We start from the raw sequence: 19,468 nt of genomic DNA on the forward strand, positions 1-19,468 counted from the left end.
CTTCCACACTCATACAAACTTTGAAAAAAATCCATCCATGCTGTTTAGAGTGAGATACGGTTTCTGAATGTGTCCTGCCTTCAGTCTCTGGGTGAGCTGTTCAAAATCGGCACGGCTTGTGACGTCACAAGCCGAAACGAGCAGGCTAACCGCAACCATTAGCTCGTAGCGTTAGCATACTAACGCTATGGCTAACGCTAGCATGCTACCTCGTTCTCAATAGCAAAGCACTGCTAAAACACACACAAGTTCACCATAATCTACAAAATAACTACTTCCATGTGCGCCCTCATTTAGAAGTCTCCCAGCTAATCCTGCCTTGTAACTGACCGAAGTTGTAGAAACAGCCTTTCTTTTACTGTCTATGGAGCTAGCTAGCTGACATGATCTACATCTGAGCTACTGGGCATGTGCAGTGCAATCAAAGATAGTACAGAAGCAGAAGAAGAAGAACAAGAAAAGAGGTCTCACTGTAGCTAAAATAGAGACCAGCTGAAAAGAGGAGCTGCAGCAGTGAGAGAGAGCGGTGCAGTACAACACAAATATGGTGTTTTTTGAAAATTAAACCATGTAAACCTATTCTGGTACAACCTTAAAATACAATTATGAACCTGAAAATGAGCATAATATGGCTGCTTTAAGACATTTTAATTTTTTTTTCAAAAAATTTACAATAATTTGGTGGCCCCCCCACAGTAACTCTGAGGACCCCCTAGGTGTCCCGTATCTCTGGTCTATGCTTTAACCCCTGGTTCACATGTGTAGTTCTAAGTGACATTTTCCAAGGTGATCTTGGGGAGGTTATAGATGTCCCTACGGAGGTTTTAGCTGTTGTTGAGTTTTAAGATGTCTTGAAAAGATTGCAGGGGTCCTGTTAAAAGGGTCGAGGGGTTCTTGAGGAGGTATTAGAGTTCATTGAAAAACAATTAAGCTGTTTTTGAAGAGGTTCTTGAGGATGTTCCAGGTGTTCTTGAAGAGGATGTAGAGGTTATTGAGGAGGTTTCAGAGGAGTTAATGTGTGCACTCAGTGTAATCTCTACTGTTGCTATGGCTACCTGCAGTATAATCAAACCTGAGCACTGATTTTGAGAACACTGAGTACCTATACATGCACACCAATATTCTACTATTATTCCAAATATGACAATATTCCGAGTTTGATACAGGTCATGTAAACAGCATATTCCAGTTGGATATTCCGAATAAGGCATGTGGGATATTCCGGTATTATTCAGGTTTTAGAGGCATTGTTCGGACATGTATACAGCGCATTCGGAATATGCGTCTCAATCAGGGTTTTCACCGCAGTTTACGGCCTCTTGCCTGTTTACTGCTTATGGTCAGCTCTGTGCGTTGCTATGGTTGCTGTATACAAACCAACTAGCCAACAATTTGCAGGGCTGCAGACCCGATAAGAAAGAGAAACACAGCTACAGTATCTCACAAAAGTGAGTACACCCCTCACATTTTTGTAAATATTTCATTATATCTTTTCATGGGACAACACTGCAGAAATGACACATTGCTACAATGTAAAGTAATAAGTGTACAGCTTGTATAACAGTGTAAATGTGCTGTCCCCTCAAAATAAATCAACACAAAGCCATTAATGTCTAAACCGCTGGCAACAAAAGTGAGTACACCCCTAAGTGAATGTCCAATAGCCATTTTCCCTCCCTGATGTCATGTGAGTCATTAATGTTACAAGGTCTCAGGTGTGAATGGGGAGCAGGTGTGAATTAGGTGTTATCGCTCTCACACTCTCTCATACTGGTCACTGGAAGTTCAACATGGCACCTCATGGCAAAGACCTCTCTGAGGATCTGAAAAAAACAAACAATTGTTGCTCTACATAAAGATGGCCTAGGCTATAAGAAGATTGCCAACATGCTGAAACTGAGCTGCAGCACGGTAGCCAAGACCGTACGGCGGTTTAACTCAGAACAGGCCTCGCCATGGTCGACCAAAGAGGTTGAGTGCACGTGCTCGGCGTCATATCCAGAGGTCGTCTTTGGGAAATAGACGTACCAGTGCTGCCAGCATTGCTGCCGAGGTTGAAGGGGTGGGGGGGTAAGCCTGTCAGTGCTCAGACCATACGCCGCACACTGCATCAAACTGGTCTGCATGGCTGTCGTCCCAGAAGGAAGCCTCTTCTAAAGATGATAAGATAAGATAGACTTTATTAATCCCACACTGGGGAAATTCCTGTGCTACAGCAGCTCAAAAGAAAAAATATTTACACACATCAGAATGACACAAATGCACATTAAGTAGACATAGGAGAAAAAAATATACATGAAGTATAAGAAATAGAAGAAATAGAATTAGTTATAATAATAATAATAGTAATAAAACAAACATATTTACACAATAAACACCCTTATGTAAACAGATGAATAGAAATTACATATTGGGTCAGTGCAACGCTTATCAGTTCAATTTTCTAAGCACAAACGGACATTTGGAAACACAGAAAAATGGGTTCAAATATCCAATTTTTAATTTTTTTCCACCTTGACAAATTAAAAAATTGGATCTTTAAACTGTTTTTCCAATTTTCTGTTTTTATTCAGAGGATCAGAAATTTTTTAAATTACAAAATTGCGTCTGGGCTCCAATTATTCAATACTGCAATGGTATTCTCTCCCTCTACTTTGTGGAATATGCAGGTCATTAACTGCATATGGACCAAAAAAACCAAACTGATAGACTTTGGGGTCAGAGGTGCATGCAACTGATGGTTTCGAGTGTGTGTGTGTGGGGGGGGGAACGAGGGAGAGAATACCATCGCAGTATTGAATAATTGGAGCCCAGACGCAATTTTGTAATTTTAAAAATTTCTGATCCTCTGAATAAAAACAGAAAATTGGAAAAACAGTTTAAAGATCGAATTTTTTAATTTGTCAAGGTGGAAAAAAATGAAAAATTGGATATTTGAACCCATTTTTCTGTTTTTCCAAATGTCCGTTTGTGCTTAGAAAATTGAACTGATAAGCGTTGCACTGACCCAATATGTAATTTCTATTCATCTGTTTACATAAGGGTGTTTATTGTGTAAATATGTTTGTTTTATTATATATATATATATATATATATATATATATATATATATATATATATATATATATATATATATATATATATATATATATATATATATATATATTGCACAGTTGTAGGTAACAAAGAGTGATAAATAAATAAATATGTATAGTGCAGAATATTGTCCAGTGATGGCTCATATTGCAGAAACAGCTAGCAGTGCTACATCATGATTTTGCATTAAAGAGTCTGACTGCTGCTGGAATGAAGGATGATGCACAAGAAAGTGTGGCGGCAACCAGGTGAGGAGTACAAAGACAAGTGTCTCTCGCCTACAGTCAAGCATGGTGGTGGGAGCGTCATGGTCTGGGACTGCATGAGTGCTCCGGCACAGGGGACGTTTTCGGAATAAGGGCAAAAGCCGGAATATTATGTGAATGTTTGAGGTGAACATATATAACATTTAACGATTGAAGCCTGTCAGCCAATAGAAGAGCAACATTCTGTTTCTATGGTTACTGTGCTATCATTTCTGTAAAGTGTTGGATGTAAATGGATGGGGTCAGCTGACTGACAGGAAACATTTAGTCGCAAGTCAGTTCAGACTTTCAGCAGCCGTCAGTCAGAACACTGAGCTGTTATTTTAAAGCTGGTTCAGCGTTGCAGAGTGAAGAGAAACACTTCTTTTAAAACCTGATCTTATATGTTTAATCACAGGAGAGTTGCAGCCTTTAGGGGTCATGTTTCAGTGGAAGCTGAGACTAAAGACAGACAGAAACGTGTTTATTAATTTACCCAAACTCAGAATCAACCACTCTCATCAATAACCATTCTGGAAACTGAATCTGATTCTGCCTTTTCAGAATAAATCGAACAAACATTTATTTGACAATAATGAGAGAAATAACAAAATAAAAGACTTTGCCTCAGAGAGAAAACAGCATGAAAACAGTTTCTTTCACACACCCGTCACTGGGAAGATATGCCTTTATTTTGTAAATTCATTCATTGGTAGAAAATAAATCCAAGTGAGTGGAAACGCAGTCAGTAATTCAGCAGATTTGAAAGTTGATACATCACAGAGATCCTCATCTATAGCTTGTATTAATCACCACCTGTAACTATTTATCAAGTCTCAACTGAGTCCAAATCAAAGTGAGTTCAACAGCAACTGAACAGAAAAAATAAATAACAAGACAACCTAGCAAATTCACAAAATGTTTTCTGTGAGAATAAAAAACGTATGATATCAAAATGAAAACTTGAAAACATTTTGTGGTTTACATGATTTTCTTCCGTTGGTTCCTCAGGTCAGCTGGCGGCGGGGACCTGTGAGGTCGTCACTCTGGACCGCGACAGCAGCCAGCCGAGGAGGACCATCGCCCGACAGACGGCCCGCTGCGCCTGCAGGAAGGGACAGATCGCCGGGACGACCCGAGCCAGACCGGCCTGCGTCGACGGTAAGACGCTCGCCATCCTCTGCCGGGTGCTTCCAGCAACAACAAGTCCTCTAAAATAACGACGTGTCTGTACATTAGGGATCGACTCACACTGGGTTTAAAAGGCCTATAAAGATAATGATTAGTAGGTAATGAAACCGATAACTGAAATTCCGAACCGATATGCATTTACAGTGAAAATGAAAATTTTAAGTCAAAATGAAGGTTTTGGAATGTTATAAACTCCAACACTGAATGCTTTAAAGTGCTCATATTATGCTCATTTATGGTTCATAATTGTATTTAGAGGTTATATCAGAATAGGTTTACATGGTTTAATTTTCAAAAAACACCATATATTTGTTGTACTGCACATTGCTGCAGCTCCTCTTTTCACCCTGTGTGTTGAGCTCTCTGTTTTAGCTACAGAGTGAGACCTCTCACTTCTATCTCATCTTTGTTGGGAGGCGCACATGCACAGTACCTAGGTAAGGACTACTAGCCAGTCAGAAGCAGAGTATGAGGGCATGCCCTGACAGTACCCAGGTAAGGACTACTAGCCAGTCAGAAGCAGAGTACGAGGGCGTGCCCTGACAGTACCCAGGTAAGGACTACTAGCCAGTCAGAAGCAGCGTATGAGGGCGTGCCATGCTAGCAGCTAGGCGAGCATTATAACGTGTGTTCCAAAGTGACCACGTTTGTCTCTGAAGTAAAGGCTGGACTACAATAGAGCTGTTTGGAGCAGTTTGTGAACAGTGTTTTCTGTTGGAGATGGTAAGTCCCTTTGGGGTGGACTTTGGGCTTTTTCACTTTGTAAACCTATAACATGCACAAAGAAGATATATGACACAATAAAGGAAAGGGAAAAAGCCAAACAGCATAATATGAGCACTTTAAGCAATTATTTAATAACTTAGAAACTTTCAACATAATACCCAGTAAGAGATAGTCAGATAGTGTTGTGGGCGGGACATTAAGTCAGACTCAGTGGTGCGTGAAACCGAAGCAGAGGAACAGACACAGAGCTGTAGCCGAGCCAAAGTAGAGCACCTTTTAATAAATTAACTTTATCGGTTATCAGGCAAATAAAACGCAAATACAGATCATCTGCAAACTGCCCAAAAAACATCCCGATAATCGGCCAGGTCTATCCCTACTGTCCGTGCCCTTGAGTATGACACAAACAAGTGTTTTATGATCTCACGGCCCTATCACTAGGAACTGGCGCTGCAAAGATTAATCCATTAGTTGTCAACTATTGAATTAATCACTATTTTGATAATCGATTAATCAGTTTGAGTCATTTTTCAGATTCTTTGATTCCAGCTTCTCGTGAATATGTTCTAGTTTGCTTGCTGCTTCACATGATAATTTTTTTTAAATAAGACCCGAGAACCATTATATGAACAAGTAATAAAGAAGTAAAATACTAATAGGAATAACAAAAGACTTAAAAACACACAAAATTACAGAGACAAAAAAAGACAAAAGCCAGTTTAAACAGGGGAATTAGGGAACAAGGAATGAGTTAAGGGTATTTTAAGAGTTTTTACTGTGTTAAGATGTCGCAAGTGTGCAGAATCTTCTGAGGATGAAGGTCAGTTTACAGTTTGAGGCTAAACTTTAAGCTAAAGGAAACAAACTCACAGATATCCGCAGCTTTCCCTCTCAATCCTCCACCTCTCCTCATCCGAACCGCAAGGTTCAGAAAGTCAAAGCCCAGATGGGAACAGCCCAGAGTTGCATGGCATTTCATCACCGGATGTCTCCTCCTTTTCTCTTTCTGCCATCTGGTGAGGGCGACAACAGCTGGAGGGACTGGTTCTGGTCTGCAGGGAGTTTACAGGCTCTCCTGGTGATTTTTAGAGGCGGAGGACAGTTGTTTAGCTGAGTTAAAGAACCGCTGCAGTCTCTCCTGCTGCCTTCTCTCTTTTCAAACCTTCAGTTGAATAGAACTTCAGATAATTTCTCCTCCATAGTTGTCTTCAGAATATTGTTTTGCCTCACATAAGCATTTCCTTCAGGACTATTACAATTAGGACAAAACGATTCTACAAAGGTTGTTTTCACCTGATCAGCGGAAGAACTAAACGCACCCCCGAGGACTGTTTGCTACCTCCAGCGGTGCATAAGAATGCAAGTTAAGTACATTCAGTCATTGGCGTTTGCATACTTGTGGGGACCATGTTTCTGCCCTTAGTTACAGCGACTCCACTCGTCGACTGCTGCTCATTCCTCAGCTAACGCACGCCATGCACAGTCCAGAAATTTTCTGTCATGTTCTCAAGTGACTCAAAGAAGACGATTTCCTAAAACGTCCCAACTGTTTGAAGAGAAACACTTTAATTTTCATATAATATAGTGATGGATTCCGGGAGACTGTCCTCCCTCGAAATACGAAATGCAGTAATTACGACCTATATTTATTAGATAATAGATTTGAACTCATACCACAATCGTTTCTAAACTTAACTTAGTTTTTTTGTGCCTAAACATAACCAAACTACCACCGTGGCGAGTTTTTTTTAATTTTCATGAACGTGACGTTTAGCGTCACGTGCGTTACCGGAAAGGAAATAACGTCTGATTTTAACCCAAACCATTTTAACTTCTTCTAAACTTAACCAAGTCATTTTTGTGCCTAAACAAACCAAACTGCAGCCGGTCCACAACGTTAAAGACATGTTTAAAATCGCAACCTTTACGTTCAAAACCGCGACCGACATTCTCTGGTTTAGATATGAGGTCGTAATTCCCACCACCGCTCGGGGTGTTACTTTATGAAACGCTCCTGTGGGTCGTATTAGAGAGTAGGTTGTCTTGCATTGCCAGACCTTCCTTCACAGCGCTGCGGAGGAGGGTCTGGCTAGTCCACACAGCATTCAGGGATGGGAGAAAAACATGCAACAATCACAATCGTCATGACAACGCTAAAGGCCCTGCCACACAAAACGTAGCATACAACGAGTTATACATAACTACTTGCTTAGGCATATTTATTCCAACATAACATGTCTTTTAAAGGATCTCTACATACCTACACATTACAAAATAAACTAATGTTTAATAAACTAATATCCTACACTGTGATATTTAATATAAAGACCCTAATAGACCTCTCTCTGCGCCTTCTGCATCGCTAAACAATTAGCCCCATAGCAAGCAAGCAAGCTAGCTTACCAGCCAGCTGGCCAGCCTCTAAATTAGTAAAATGTAAGAACTCAATGTTTAATTCACACGCTCTTGTCAAATCTAAGGAAAGCACATTGCTATCGCCAGATGAGTGACATGTTTGTTTGGGTTATTTTTCGGTAACCAGTGTATGATGAAGGCATGTTGGGTGGAGGAAATTAGCAAGCTAATGTTAGCTAACGAGCCAGCAGCGGGCCATTCAGTCGCTCCGCCCCACTCCCACTGTAGGCAGACTTTTTTGCCGAGAGAACGGATGACAGCCCAGGAGAGGCACAGTCCAGTTAGCCATCTCCCGGTGCCGCTGTCTTCCCGGTGGGGAGTGAAGCAGAGGGACCGTAGGCTCTGTTCGGTTCTGCTGTAAACGCTGTTATGTTGTGGGTATACCATGGATGTATTAAGAGAACATATTATAGCAAAGGTATCCGGTTTCCCTTGTGTTGTTGAATGATGAATAGATTACTGCCGCCTGCTGGTATGGGGAGTTATTTTACTACACGCATGCGAAAAACGTATGTGGTACTTGGCAGTCGGCGGTAGTCTGTGTGGTGTGTTCCAGTGCTAATTTTTGGCACAGAAAAAGGCGACGAGGGCCGACGAGAGGCGACGCGACAGGTGGTCGTCGTCGGCCGTCGTCGGACATTGTCGCCGGCCGTCGGCCTGCTGTGTCAGGGCCTTCAGACTCCGGACAGGGCAACGGTGCCTCTGCAAAATAGCCTCGGGAAGGAACTTGTTTTGGTGGAACATGTGTACGTTTAAAGTTGTTTTAGTCGTGCAACAGAAAACTCAGATTGGACAGATAGTCTAGCCAGCTATGGCAGCTTAGAATTCCAACACAAAGAAAGTGTAAGGAAACAGACATCCGGCCAAAAATGAGGGACATCCAGTGGAATATCTGGCGGCACCGGAGCAATCCCGTAAATGAAATGTCATTGAAATAGACAATAACGACCGATATTGTTGTATGGTTTGGAGGACTTGTTGATCTGCTGAGACTGTTTGTGTCTGCAGCTGCTCCACACTGCTGATACCCCTGGTGTTGCAGGCAGTGTTTGAGCTTAACAGGTTAAAGTTTGTGCTTCCAAAGATGATCAGAGCGGTTGTAACGTGCTCAGCTGCTCTGGGAGGATATTTTCAGCAGCAGACTCGATGCTGCTGATTGCTGCGAACTTGTTTTCTGAGCTCAGAGACACATCAGCAGCTTGCTGTTTTTCCCTCTCTGAATTTCTCTCTAAAAAAAAACTAAAACCAAATCTGCTCAAACCGTTAGTGACCTTTTCATTGCAGTGGATGTGTTGGAGCTGCTGCTGCTGCTGGGTGTTAGATAGGAGGTGTTGACTGATCGAGTAAAATTAAACTTCTTGCTTTATCTTTCAACCGCGGAAAAGGAAAAAACTAGGGCTGCACGATATGAGGGAAGTATCTAATTGCGATTATTTTGACTGATATTGCCATATGATTCACGATATTGGAGGGAATGATAATTTCTGTATCACTGTCATTGTCATTGTCATTGAAAAATATTAAAATTAAAATGGGATTTTAACGAGGATCTGTACCAAACAAAGATTTCTGTAGGCTACGATGTGTAGGCCGGGTCATCTATGCAGCACCACAATACTTAATTCAGAATGTGTGTTGTGTGTGTTCACATATTTTGCCTTTAACACATATTGCGATTTGGATAGAAATTGCGATTAATTGTGCAGCCCTTGAAAAAACATTCACATTTACGTTCAGACGTTTTCTTTAAAGCTTTAGTGCGTAACTTTTTGATATTAATGAACGTCTGTTACATTCAAGCCATTGCCAAATGAGTTGCTACAAACCTAATTAATACTATCAGCTCCACACAACTCTCTCTGTATTTCTCAGTATGGCTATGTTCAGAAGATTGTGGCGTCCGGTGACTTTCGCGCGGCGAAACTCTAGTGAAGATAATGACCTCTTCTGAAGAGTCCATCATGCTTTTTTAATCCTCCGTGTCCTCTTGACTACTAGCAATTGCGTGGAGGACGTGGGGGCTGTGCGCGAACATGGAAGGCTTGTATCATGTGGATGCGCCGACAGTTTTGTTGTCATTACTTAGAATTCCTCATGGTGGCAGAAACTACGCACTATAGCTTTAATCAGTTAATTCTTTAAAGAAACTAATAACTGATAAACATGAACGCTCTGACGACAAAAGACGCAACGGCGCGTCCAAACGATGTTTGATAAAACTCCTACTCAAAAAGCGATATTACTATTAGATATTACTAATTTCATTTCAGACATTTATCTACTATTTTTTATCATTTAGTACACTACTTTGTGGACCTAAAGACTTTGGTAAACTCATTTCAAGCATCAAAACAATTCGTACAACACATCATGAGTTAAGGTTTGTTATCAAAAGAGATTTGAAGACTTTCAAAAAGCGAAAATCAACATTTCAGCTTTAGCGCTAAATTATTTCTTTACACATTGCTCTTGGACAGATTTGGGTCTCACTATACGGAAAGCTGGGTTTGTTCTGAATATTTTGATATGAAACACATGGGGACCATTTTTTAATGCAAATACCCTAAAAAGGGGAATTTACAAAGATATGTGAAAATGCCCTTAGACCTCAGAGTGTTAAAGTACTGCACAGACTGCAAGTGTTTGTGCAAAAGGCAGATTGGTTTCATGGTTTGGTCTCTCTGCTCTTCACCGAATCATTGCAACTATACAGCAGAAAGAGTTATATTTCAGTGCAAACTTCCGCCTTCACCCGAGTCTCTGTGACCTTTCACTGAGCTGCGTGATGGTATTTATGTCAGTTTGTGTTTTTCTGTTGTAATCTCAGGTAACATTAAAGCGTAACTCTCGCCAAAATGCAACCTAGGGTCTTTTTGTGAATGTACCCGAGTCGAACTTTCGTTTAAAAGCATAATTAGGACGGAAACGCTTTTAAGATTTACGTTTTTTGGTCAAATGGCCTTTTGAATGGGAGTGCTAGGGGCATTTTTATGATCGCATCAAAAACAACATTTTTAAAACACTAAGAAGGCTTGACACAACATGAAACCTTGCTCAAAGTATCACCAGGGGCTCTACACATGAACTCGAGCATTGAGAACATTGTTTGTGTACACAGAGTTTACGAAAAAGAAAGATTTTAACAACTCACTGTAGCTGTTGGTTTTTCCGGTCGGCGTCCATCTTGCTAGTCAAAAATAGTCGATCTCCGAATGCAACGTAACAGGGAGGAGAGGAAAGATGGAAAGCTCCTAAAGCTTAGTTCCATTTAAATGCACGGATAATTTGTTGTTTTGTCGTTAGTGAAAAACAATATTGACCTTGTAGTTGAAAAAGGAGCCTTATATAAGAATGACATTTTCTCCTATGGAGTCCGTTCATTCGCATTCGGAGATTGAGTCTTTTTGACTGACAAGATGGCGGGTAGCGTAAACAACAACTGCTGAAGTGAGTTGTTCAAAACCTTTCTTTTTGTCGAGCCTTCTTAGTGTTTTAAAAATAGTGATTTTGATGCTATCATAAAAGTGTCCCTAGCTCTCCCATTCAAAAGGCCATTTGACCAAAAAACTAAAATACGGTAAATCTTAAAAGTGGCGCTTCCGTCCTAATTAGGCTTTTAAATGAAAGTTTGACTTGGGTACATTCACAAAAAGACCCTAGGTTGCATTTTGGCGAGAGTTACGCTTTAATGCTAAAGTCTCTTCGGTGTTTGCAGGAGAAAACTGGTGTAGTTCAGATTAGGAATCGACCGATACTGGTTTTTCAAGGCCAATGCCAATATACCGATTATTATTACTTAATATGCATATTACAGTGAAAATGAAAATCTTAAGTCAAAGTTACGAGTTTTGTTGTTACAAACTCCAACACAAAACATTGTTAAAATGCTTTGTATATATTTTATAGCATTTATTTAATAACTTAGAAACTTTCATCATAAGCCCCAGTAAAAGAGAGTCAGATAGTGTTTTGGGCGGGACATTAATTCAGACTCAGTGGTGCGTGAAACCGAAGCAGAGGGACAGACACAGAGCTGTAGCCGAGCCAAAGTAGAGCACCTTTTAACGCCAATACAGATAATATGCAAATTGTCAAAAAAAAATCTATCCCTAGTTTAGATAAAACAAAATCCGTATTCAACCCAAGGGATGTAAAAAGAAACGAAACAAGTGTCTGCGAAAGTAGATTAAACATTTCTCACTAGAAGGGCACTCAGAGAGCGCTTAAGGCATGCCCTATCTCGCCATTTTAACATTCATGTAAGACTTTCCAGATGGGAACTTATTTTTCCGATTATTCTGACACCAGATGATTGCAGAACATATGCTCTGTCTCGCAATGTTATTATTTTTTATTTATTTATTTAACCTTTATTTGAAGAATAATTTGTGTATCTGCCCCGTGAGTCCGATCCGTGCGGAAATTGATTAGGTTTTTCCTTTGCCCATGCTACACTCTTCCATCGCGTTACATGAAAATCGGGCCAGTAGTTTTTCCGTAACCCAGACAAACAGACAAACCGAGCCGAAAACATGACCTTCTTGGCGGCAGTAAAAAAAAGAAGCTCTTTAGATATTCTTAAAGTGTGTGAGTTCAGAAAGTCAGACCTGAGCAGCAGCTCTGTTTGGATCTCAGTGACCTTTCAGCTGCGTGTTGGTATTTATGTCAGATTGTATCTGAGACTGTATCCGCTCAGCCACTTTGCTTTTTGTTGTTGTTCTGCTGCTGAAATCCAGCAGGACGAGACTGCAGTCAGCTCCCATCCGTCCTCTCACATCTCAAATCTCGGCTCGAATACCTCGGCTGACTTAAACACGCTAGTCTGAGCCCTGGTTCTTTGTGTAAAGGGATAATCCCAGCATGCATCACCGGAGGTCACACTGAGAGGAATCCAACATGTTTACAGATACAGAAACTTCACCAGGATGTCAAACGTCCAGTTTCAAAGTTTGATTAATAAAGACTCTGAAGCTGCTGCTGTTCACATAGTCTATATCAGTGTTTCTCAAACTTTTTTCAATATTGTACCCCCTTTGAATTGCTTTTTTAAGCCAGGTACCCCCTGACCAGCACAAAACATTTTTGGTAGAAAAAAAAGTCTATATAAAGAGGTACAATACAGCGCCGGCAGCGATAGATTCACTAAACAACAACCTTTTTTAAACAAAAACATTTAAATGCTACATTTCAAATGTTTAGAATCCATCCTTCATTCATTATTATAGTATGATTATTTTAGGAATTATGCTTGACATATTTTTAAATTAGCATTTTTGCTACACGTACCCCCATTTGAGAAACACTGGTGTATATCGACGACGTTTCATTTCCAGGATTGCTCCGGTGCCGCCGGAAATTACGCCGGATGTCCCTTATTTTCATCCGGACGTCCGTCACCTTCCTCTTTCTTTGTGTTGGCGTTCTAAACTCCGGTGGATTTCTGAGGACTCAGATCTCTGCAGGGTAAATCCAGACAGCTAGCTAGACTATCTGTCCAATCTGAGTTTTCTGTTGCACGACTAAAACAACCTTTGAACGTACACACGTTCCAACAAAACAAGTTCCTTCCCGATACTATTTTTTAATCGCTCTGTTTCTCCGTACTGATTGTGATTGGTTTAAAGAAATGTCAATACACCAGAGCACGTTTTTCTCCCATCTGCTGGACTAACCAGACCCTCCTCCACCGCGCTGCGGAGGAAGGTCTGGCAAAGTGAGACGACCTACATGACTCATTCAGAATAATCTAAATCCTGCAAATATGACCGCAGATGTTTTTTTTAACCCATTCCTATGAGCAGTAAAATGAAAAGAAGTCTGAATATTACCTGCTGCTGTTACGTTTGAGATAATATTGCAGATAGCGATACATGAAAAAGGCCACATGGCTCTGAGTCTGTGTGCAACAAACAAACAAACAAGAGACGAGACGAGACCTTTACGTTTCTCATCAGGTGGAGACAGACTGAAAAGGGTAGAGAGGCGGTGGTGTGTTCAGGGACTCTGAGGCATTTAGGGGGATGCCTGCTCTGACCTCAGACAGACGAGAGGAAAAGAAAATAAGGTGAAATGGAAATAAAATGACGTGAAGAAGGAAATGAATGTTACAGAAGCAGAAAAGAAAACATTTTTTCGTATTTTTGACTACATAATTATATTTATGTCAGAATTAAAAGACAAATGATATCTGTATGAAAATGATTTCATTGTCATGGCATCTGTGTCACATAATTAGGCCTACATGAGCTTTTATTTTGTAATAGTAAAATCTGTATCTTGTAATTCCGGGGGAAACTATTTAGGAATTATGAGAACATGATCCCATAAAGAGTTCATATTTATGAACGTCGATTATAAAGTCTTTATTTTATAATTAAGAGAAAAAAAATTTTTTAAGTGCACTTCTGCAGAAACTGAAGCACAGGTAAAACAATCCCATAAGGAAAGAAAATGTAAAGATGGAGAAAAATAGAACAAGTAAAAGACGAAAACATTAAAGTAAAAGTACAAAAACAAAATGGATTAAAAGGAGGGAAGGAACAAGAAAAGGGGAGTGAGCAAGAAAACAAGTAACAAGTAGAGATAAGAAAAGAACAAATGAGGTTTTTTTTCTCATCTGTCTGTTTTTTAAAAGAGGATGAGTGTTTTTTGTATTCGCTTCCTCTTCAGACTGTAGCACCGTTTTTTATTTTCCCCCATCTGTTTGTCCTTCGCCTCGTTTCCTTTTCGCTTGTTCCTCTCGTCCTCGGGGGAACGAGGCAGCGTCCCTCCTTCTGGACGACGTCTTTGATGAATGAAGCGATTACAAAATGGCCGCCTCTCTCGGATAAATGAACAGCGCTGAACGGGCGGCGGCGGCCGATGGATCTGCGCTCGTGGCCGTTCATTCATCAACGCTGTGATGCGGCGCGTGCAGGTGTTCAGGTGTTCACTGATACCAGAGATTAATCCACTGCGTCTCCATTACACACTGTTAATGTGAACGTTTCTGACTGGTTTTCTATATTTAACACCTTGTTGTTTAGATTTTTTTTTATGGATCCTTACAAACAGAAAACACGTATTAATTTCTCCCATTTTAGTTCAAATAAAATCACATACACAGTTTTTCAAAGTTTGGAATCAGCTGTTATGTTGATGTTTTTCTTCTTACCCTCAATAATAACTACTTCAACAGAGATAAAAAAAAAAAAACAGTATAATTCAGACACCATCATATTTACATCTGAAATAGTTTTGAAAAATGAAATGATTCAAGCTTCCATTTAGTTGGTGTCCCCACAGTGTTGCATGATGGGAGAATACTGTTGAAACTTGGATGTTGAATTAGTTTTCCAGTCCAGAAAAGCATCAGTGACCCTCGATTATAACTGAAGCCCAACAGTTTGATGTGTAATATATTGAGTTGTTGTGTGTTTCTTTGGGCCCTCTGCACTCTACTTAGTCTATATCCACGAAGTTCCACTTCTGGGATTGCTCCAGTGCTGCCAGAACATTTTCGTCCGGATGTCCGTCACCTTCCTCTTTCTTTGTGTTGGCGTTCTAACCTCCGGTGGATTTGTGAGGACTATGGTTAACTGCTCCTCAGATCTCTGCAGAGTAAATCCACACAGCTAGCTAGACTATCTGTCCAATCTGAGTTTTCTGTTGCACGACTAAAACAACCTTTGGACGCACACATGTTCCACCAAAACAAGTTCCTTCCCGAGGCTATTTTGCAGAGGCACCGTGGCTACATCCAGCGCTTATCGCGCCAAAAACGATTGTGATTGGTTTAAAGAAATGTCAATAAACCAGAGCACGTTTTTCTCCCATCCTTGAATGCTGTGTGGACTAGCCAGACCCTCCTCCGCAGCCCTGTGGAGGAAGGTCTGGCAATGCCTGACTACAGTCTACTCAGTGGTTAGATGTAATAGTTTAAACCGTGATTTGTTCAGCTGATTTTCCAACAGTGCTAACCCCAGACTAACCTTCTGTTTCTGTTGGGAAGCTTTTGTTATCCCATCTTGTTATAGGCTTCATTATTATTATTATTATTATTATTAATAATAATAATAATAATAATAATAATAACAATAATAAATATTTATACATTGTATATAGCACTTTACATGATACTCAAAGACAATTTACAATTAAACCAGCACATTAAGCACATAAGCATAAGGCATGGGCCGGTATAACATTCTGATTGTATGATAACCTTCAGCAAAAATATTATTTTTTCATATAAATATACAGCATATATATATTGTTTCACGGTATTGCGGTATTGCTATTACAGCTTTAAAATGTATTATTTTGAAATGTCCGAGTAAAAAAATGAAACCTTTTTTTTCCCCATTGAACATGATGTATTTTATTTTTGAACACACTGGCAGGGAGAGGGGTTTCCAAACTGCACTTTCTGTCCCGGAAGAAAACGGCTCATCAGCAGGAACGGTATGATGAAAAAAGTTAGTGGTTTTGAAACAGTGACTTTTTTTAAACCGCGGTATACCTTGAAACCAGTAACCGGCCCATGCCTAATAAGCATTATTGTGCACATGACACTGACAGGAAGCTGTTCCCATTCAAATCTGCACACATTTTAATGATTAAGTTTCCAGTTTCTTTCAGCAATGACTGCTGATTTTTTTTCTCTTCTTATGCTCAGAGGGATCTTTGTCTCTTTCCACCCTTTTTAGTTGTCTGTCTGGTTAAACCATTGTACAGCTTTTTTTTCTTAATGTACAAAACTAAAAAAAACATCTATTTCTAAAGAAGACTAATGTATTTGCACTTACTACTTGCCTGGAGTTTGCACCTTCAAAGTTGAAAGCACTTAATTGGAAGTCACTTCGTACGTTCACATGTAATGGAATTTAAAGACTTCAACATCAAATACTATTCAAACATATAGAGCAGTCCTCTCCTACATCTACTGTAACTGGACACAATCAAGCTTTTGTAGCAGGCCTGTAGTGTATTGTACCTGCAATTTATATCAAAATGATAGAAACCTTTAGTCTGAACTAGCTGATTTCAAGAAAGGGCAGCATTTACAGCCTCAACGTGAGGTATCTGACAAAGCGCTGCTGAGGTAATGGAGGCGTTATGGAGGGAAGCGTGTGGCGTGCTCAGCGGAGGTGTCCAGGGACGGCGGAAAAAAAGAGATAAAATCAAGCGCTGTCGGCCTCCATCCTCGTCCTCAGCAGGAAATCAGAGGCGCTATGATTACCCAAAAACAAACGGGACGCTGCTGTTTCCTGTCTATCTGCTCTCCCGACACCTTTCTTTGTGTCTCAGGGGGGAATCTGAGCATGCTCAGTGCTGCACTGCTGAGGTGTTTCCAGAGCAAGTCAGAGCACGACGACACTGAGCAGGAGAAACATCCACGGGCTTATCAACAACTGTTGAGTGAAGATAACATCAGCAGATGTTCAAGCAGCATTCACTATCCCTGCTCCATCTTTACATGACAGATTTTTAATTGAGATTAACGATTTAGTTGTCTTTTTCTGTTAGTTTCATGCCACACAGTGGTGCTGTTATGTTGGGCTCTTCGACCCCAACTCAAATCCATGTTTTTCATTTTAACGGCTGCTTATCGTCTCGGTAGGGGTGCATGATATATCAAATCAATATTGTTATCGCGATATCACGTTGCGCAATATTATATCGAAAGTGTCGCGATAAGTATGCAATATTTTGTTTATTTTGTGGAGCGCTGCGTCCCGTCCGTTGGCTGTGTGGTTTAGTTGTGTTTGATTTAGAGCCCTCTTGAAACGCTATAATGATCATGTTGCATTGGCCAGTTACCGTGCCACCTGCACATGTTAGATCACGTCAGAGCACAGGTCCACTATGTGACAAACCCTATGGAGCGTACCACGTGTGTGCATATTTCGACAGTGACAATGTAAGTGAAGAAATAGATAGAGACAACTAAATGGAACGAATCAGAAGTGAAAGAAAAGTTGTGTCCTGTTCTCTTTATTTATTTTATACTGTACAACCAGTAAAACATGTCCTGCTCTGTAGACATGATCCTTATTTATTTATTCATGTTGGACCAGTCCAATATGACTGTCAGACGAAATAAACCTTGTGTTGTATTTGTTATATGTAATTTTACATATGTTTAAAAATACAGAAATTAATATTGATATCGCAATATCACATTTTGTCAGTATCGTGCAACTCTACGTCTTGGGTGATCAGATCACAAGTTGACAGCGCTAAACAACTACAACTGTAAATGACCACCAAGATGCACTGTGACCTGATCCTAAAACCACTAGCCGAGTTGGTCAGGAATGCATTTGACCACATATCTTTTGTAGTGTAAACGCTAATGCGTCCTGACTTGTTCCCGACTAGACTGTAACAGGAAAATACATCATCAATGCAGGATGTGTCGTTGATGGGTTGTTTTAATGACAGCGTGCCAAACGCTTTTTTTACAACCAGTTGGACAAAGTGTTGCGTGAGCTAGTGCTAGCTGCTGAGCTAGTGCTAGCTACTTTTGACAACACTGGTCCAGTTAGCATAGAGTTAAGGTCCTAGGTCAACAGGATGGATTGGTGACAAGTTTGTCAGCTAAAATGATACAGCATGTCATAGAGACAGACTTGAAGTTGTTGAAAAGTAAATTTCTTTCTCTTTTGATGGAGCGAGACTAGCTCCAGTCTTTGTGCTAAGCTAGGCTAAACATGTCCTGGACTTACGGCTGTACTGAACACACTGAGATGAAACTGATCTCCATCAAAGACAGAACAAGAAGATTTACCTAAATGTTGGAATTTTCCTTTTATCACAACCTTTGTGTTATTTGTAATAAATCTTAAAACCTCATTTCAAAAAACCAACCTTTACACAAACGGAGCAGTTTAAGTATTTCCTCGCCCCGGAGGATCTATCTCCCTCCATCATGATAGAGGTGTGAGCAATGTGAGGATTTAATCAAGTACCATGGCTGAGAGGAACTGCTGCTGTTCAATAGGAAATTGGTTTGATAATTGGGGGCTAACGGGCTATCACAATCACACCGCTGCTCTGCTGCTCCAAAGGGATAACTGATTACCTGGTTATGTATTACAGGTCTGTACAGACCCTCATTTTCTTCATCGTTCCCCGGGCTCACAGAGTGTAATTTAGTGCCGGGAATGAGAGCGAGGCGCGAACAGTGGGAGTGATTGGGTCAGTGAAGTGTCACCCAAACAGCAGGAAATCCCTCCGAGTGAAGAATTCATTTTCAAATGAAAGAGAGAGGCGAGACACAAGATCAGCTGAATCTGTGTGTGTGTGTGCAGCTTTTCCACAGAGGATGCCTGCTGTGGATACTTTGGGTAAAAAGAAAACACAATTATATAATTTGTTTTATCTACATTATGTTACGTCACGTTATGAACACTTTTAAAGTACAAAATAAACATTAAATAAACATTAAAATCCATCTTTATAGATGAACTGCACTTAAATGCACCTGTTGATGTGCATATTTTTTAAGCGAGAATTTTGAGCCAAAAGCGATCTACGTGCACACAAGTGGGTTTAGCACGAGTAGAAGAACTAATCTTTGTTTAAACTGCCGGGATTAACAGGAGGCAGCATGTATACTCCGCCCATTACTGGTAGTTGCCATAGCCTCAGGCTACATTTACATTGCTACATTTTGGTTTATAAACGAATATCTTTGGCTATGTTTACACCTCACATTCACACTGCTCTTCAGAGTCCCTAAAACTTAGTTGACGTTTTGGTTCAGAATCTGCGGGGTTGTGTTGTAGTCTCAACGGCTGCAACGGAGACCC

General features: G+C 40.4%; 1 protein-coding gene across 1 annotated transcript in view; it reads left to right on the plus strand.

Moving 5' to 3' along the window:
• Positions 1–19,468, plus strand: part of LOC116036298 (chemokine-like protein TAFA-5) — a 63,478-nt gene that overhangs the window by 27,355 nt on the left and 16,655 nt on the right. The window contains exon 2 of the mRNA XM_031279809.2: positions 4,353–4,502. Coding sequence (XP_031135669.1) covers positions 4,353–4,502 — 150 coding nt within the window. The remainder of the gene's footprint in view (positions 1–4,352; positions 4,503–19,468) is intronic.

The sequence above is a fragment of the Sander lucioperca genome, chromosome 7 (genome assembly GCF_008315115.2).
Source record: "Sander lucioperca isolate FBNREF2018 chromosome 7, SLUC_FBN_1.2, whole genome shotgun sequence".
Lineage (NCBI taxonomy): Eukaryota > Metazoa > Chordata > Actinopteri > Perciformes > Percidae > Sander > Sander lucioperca.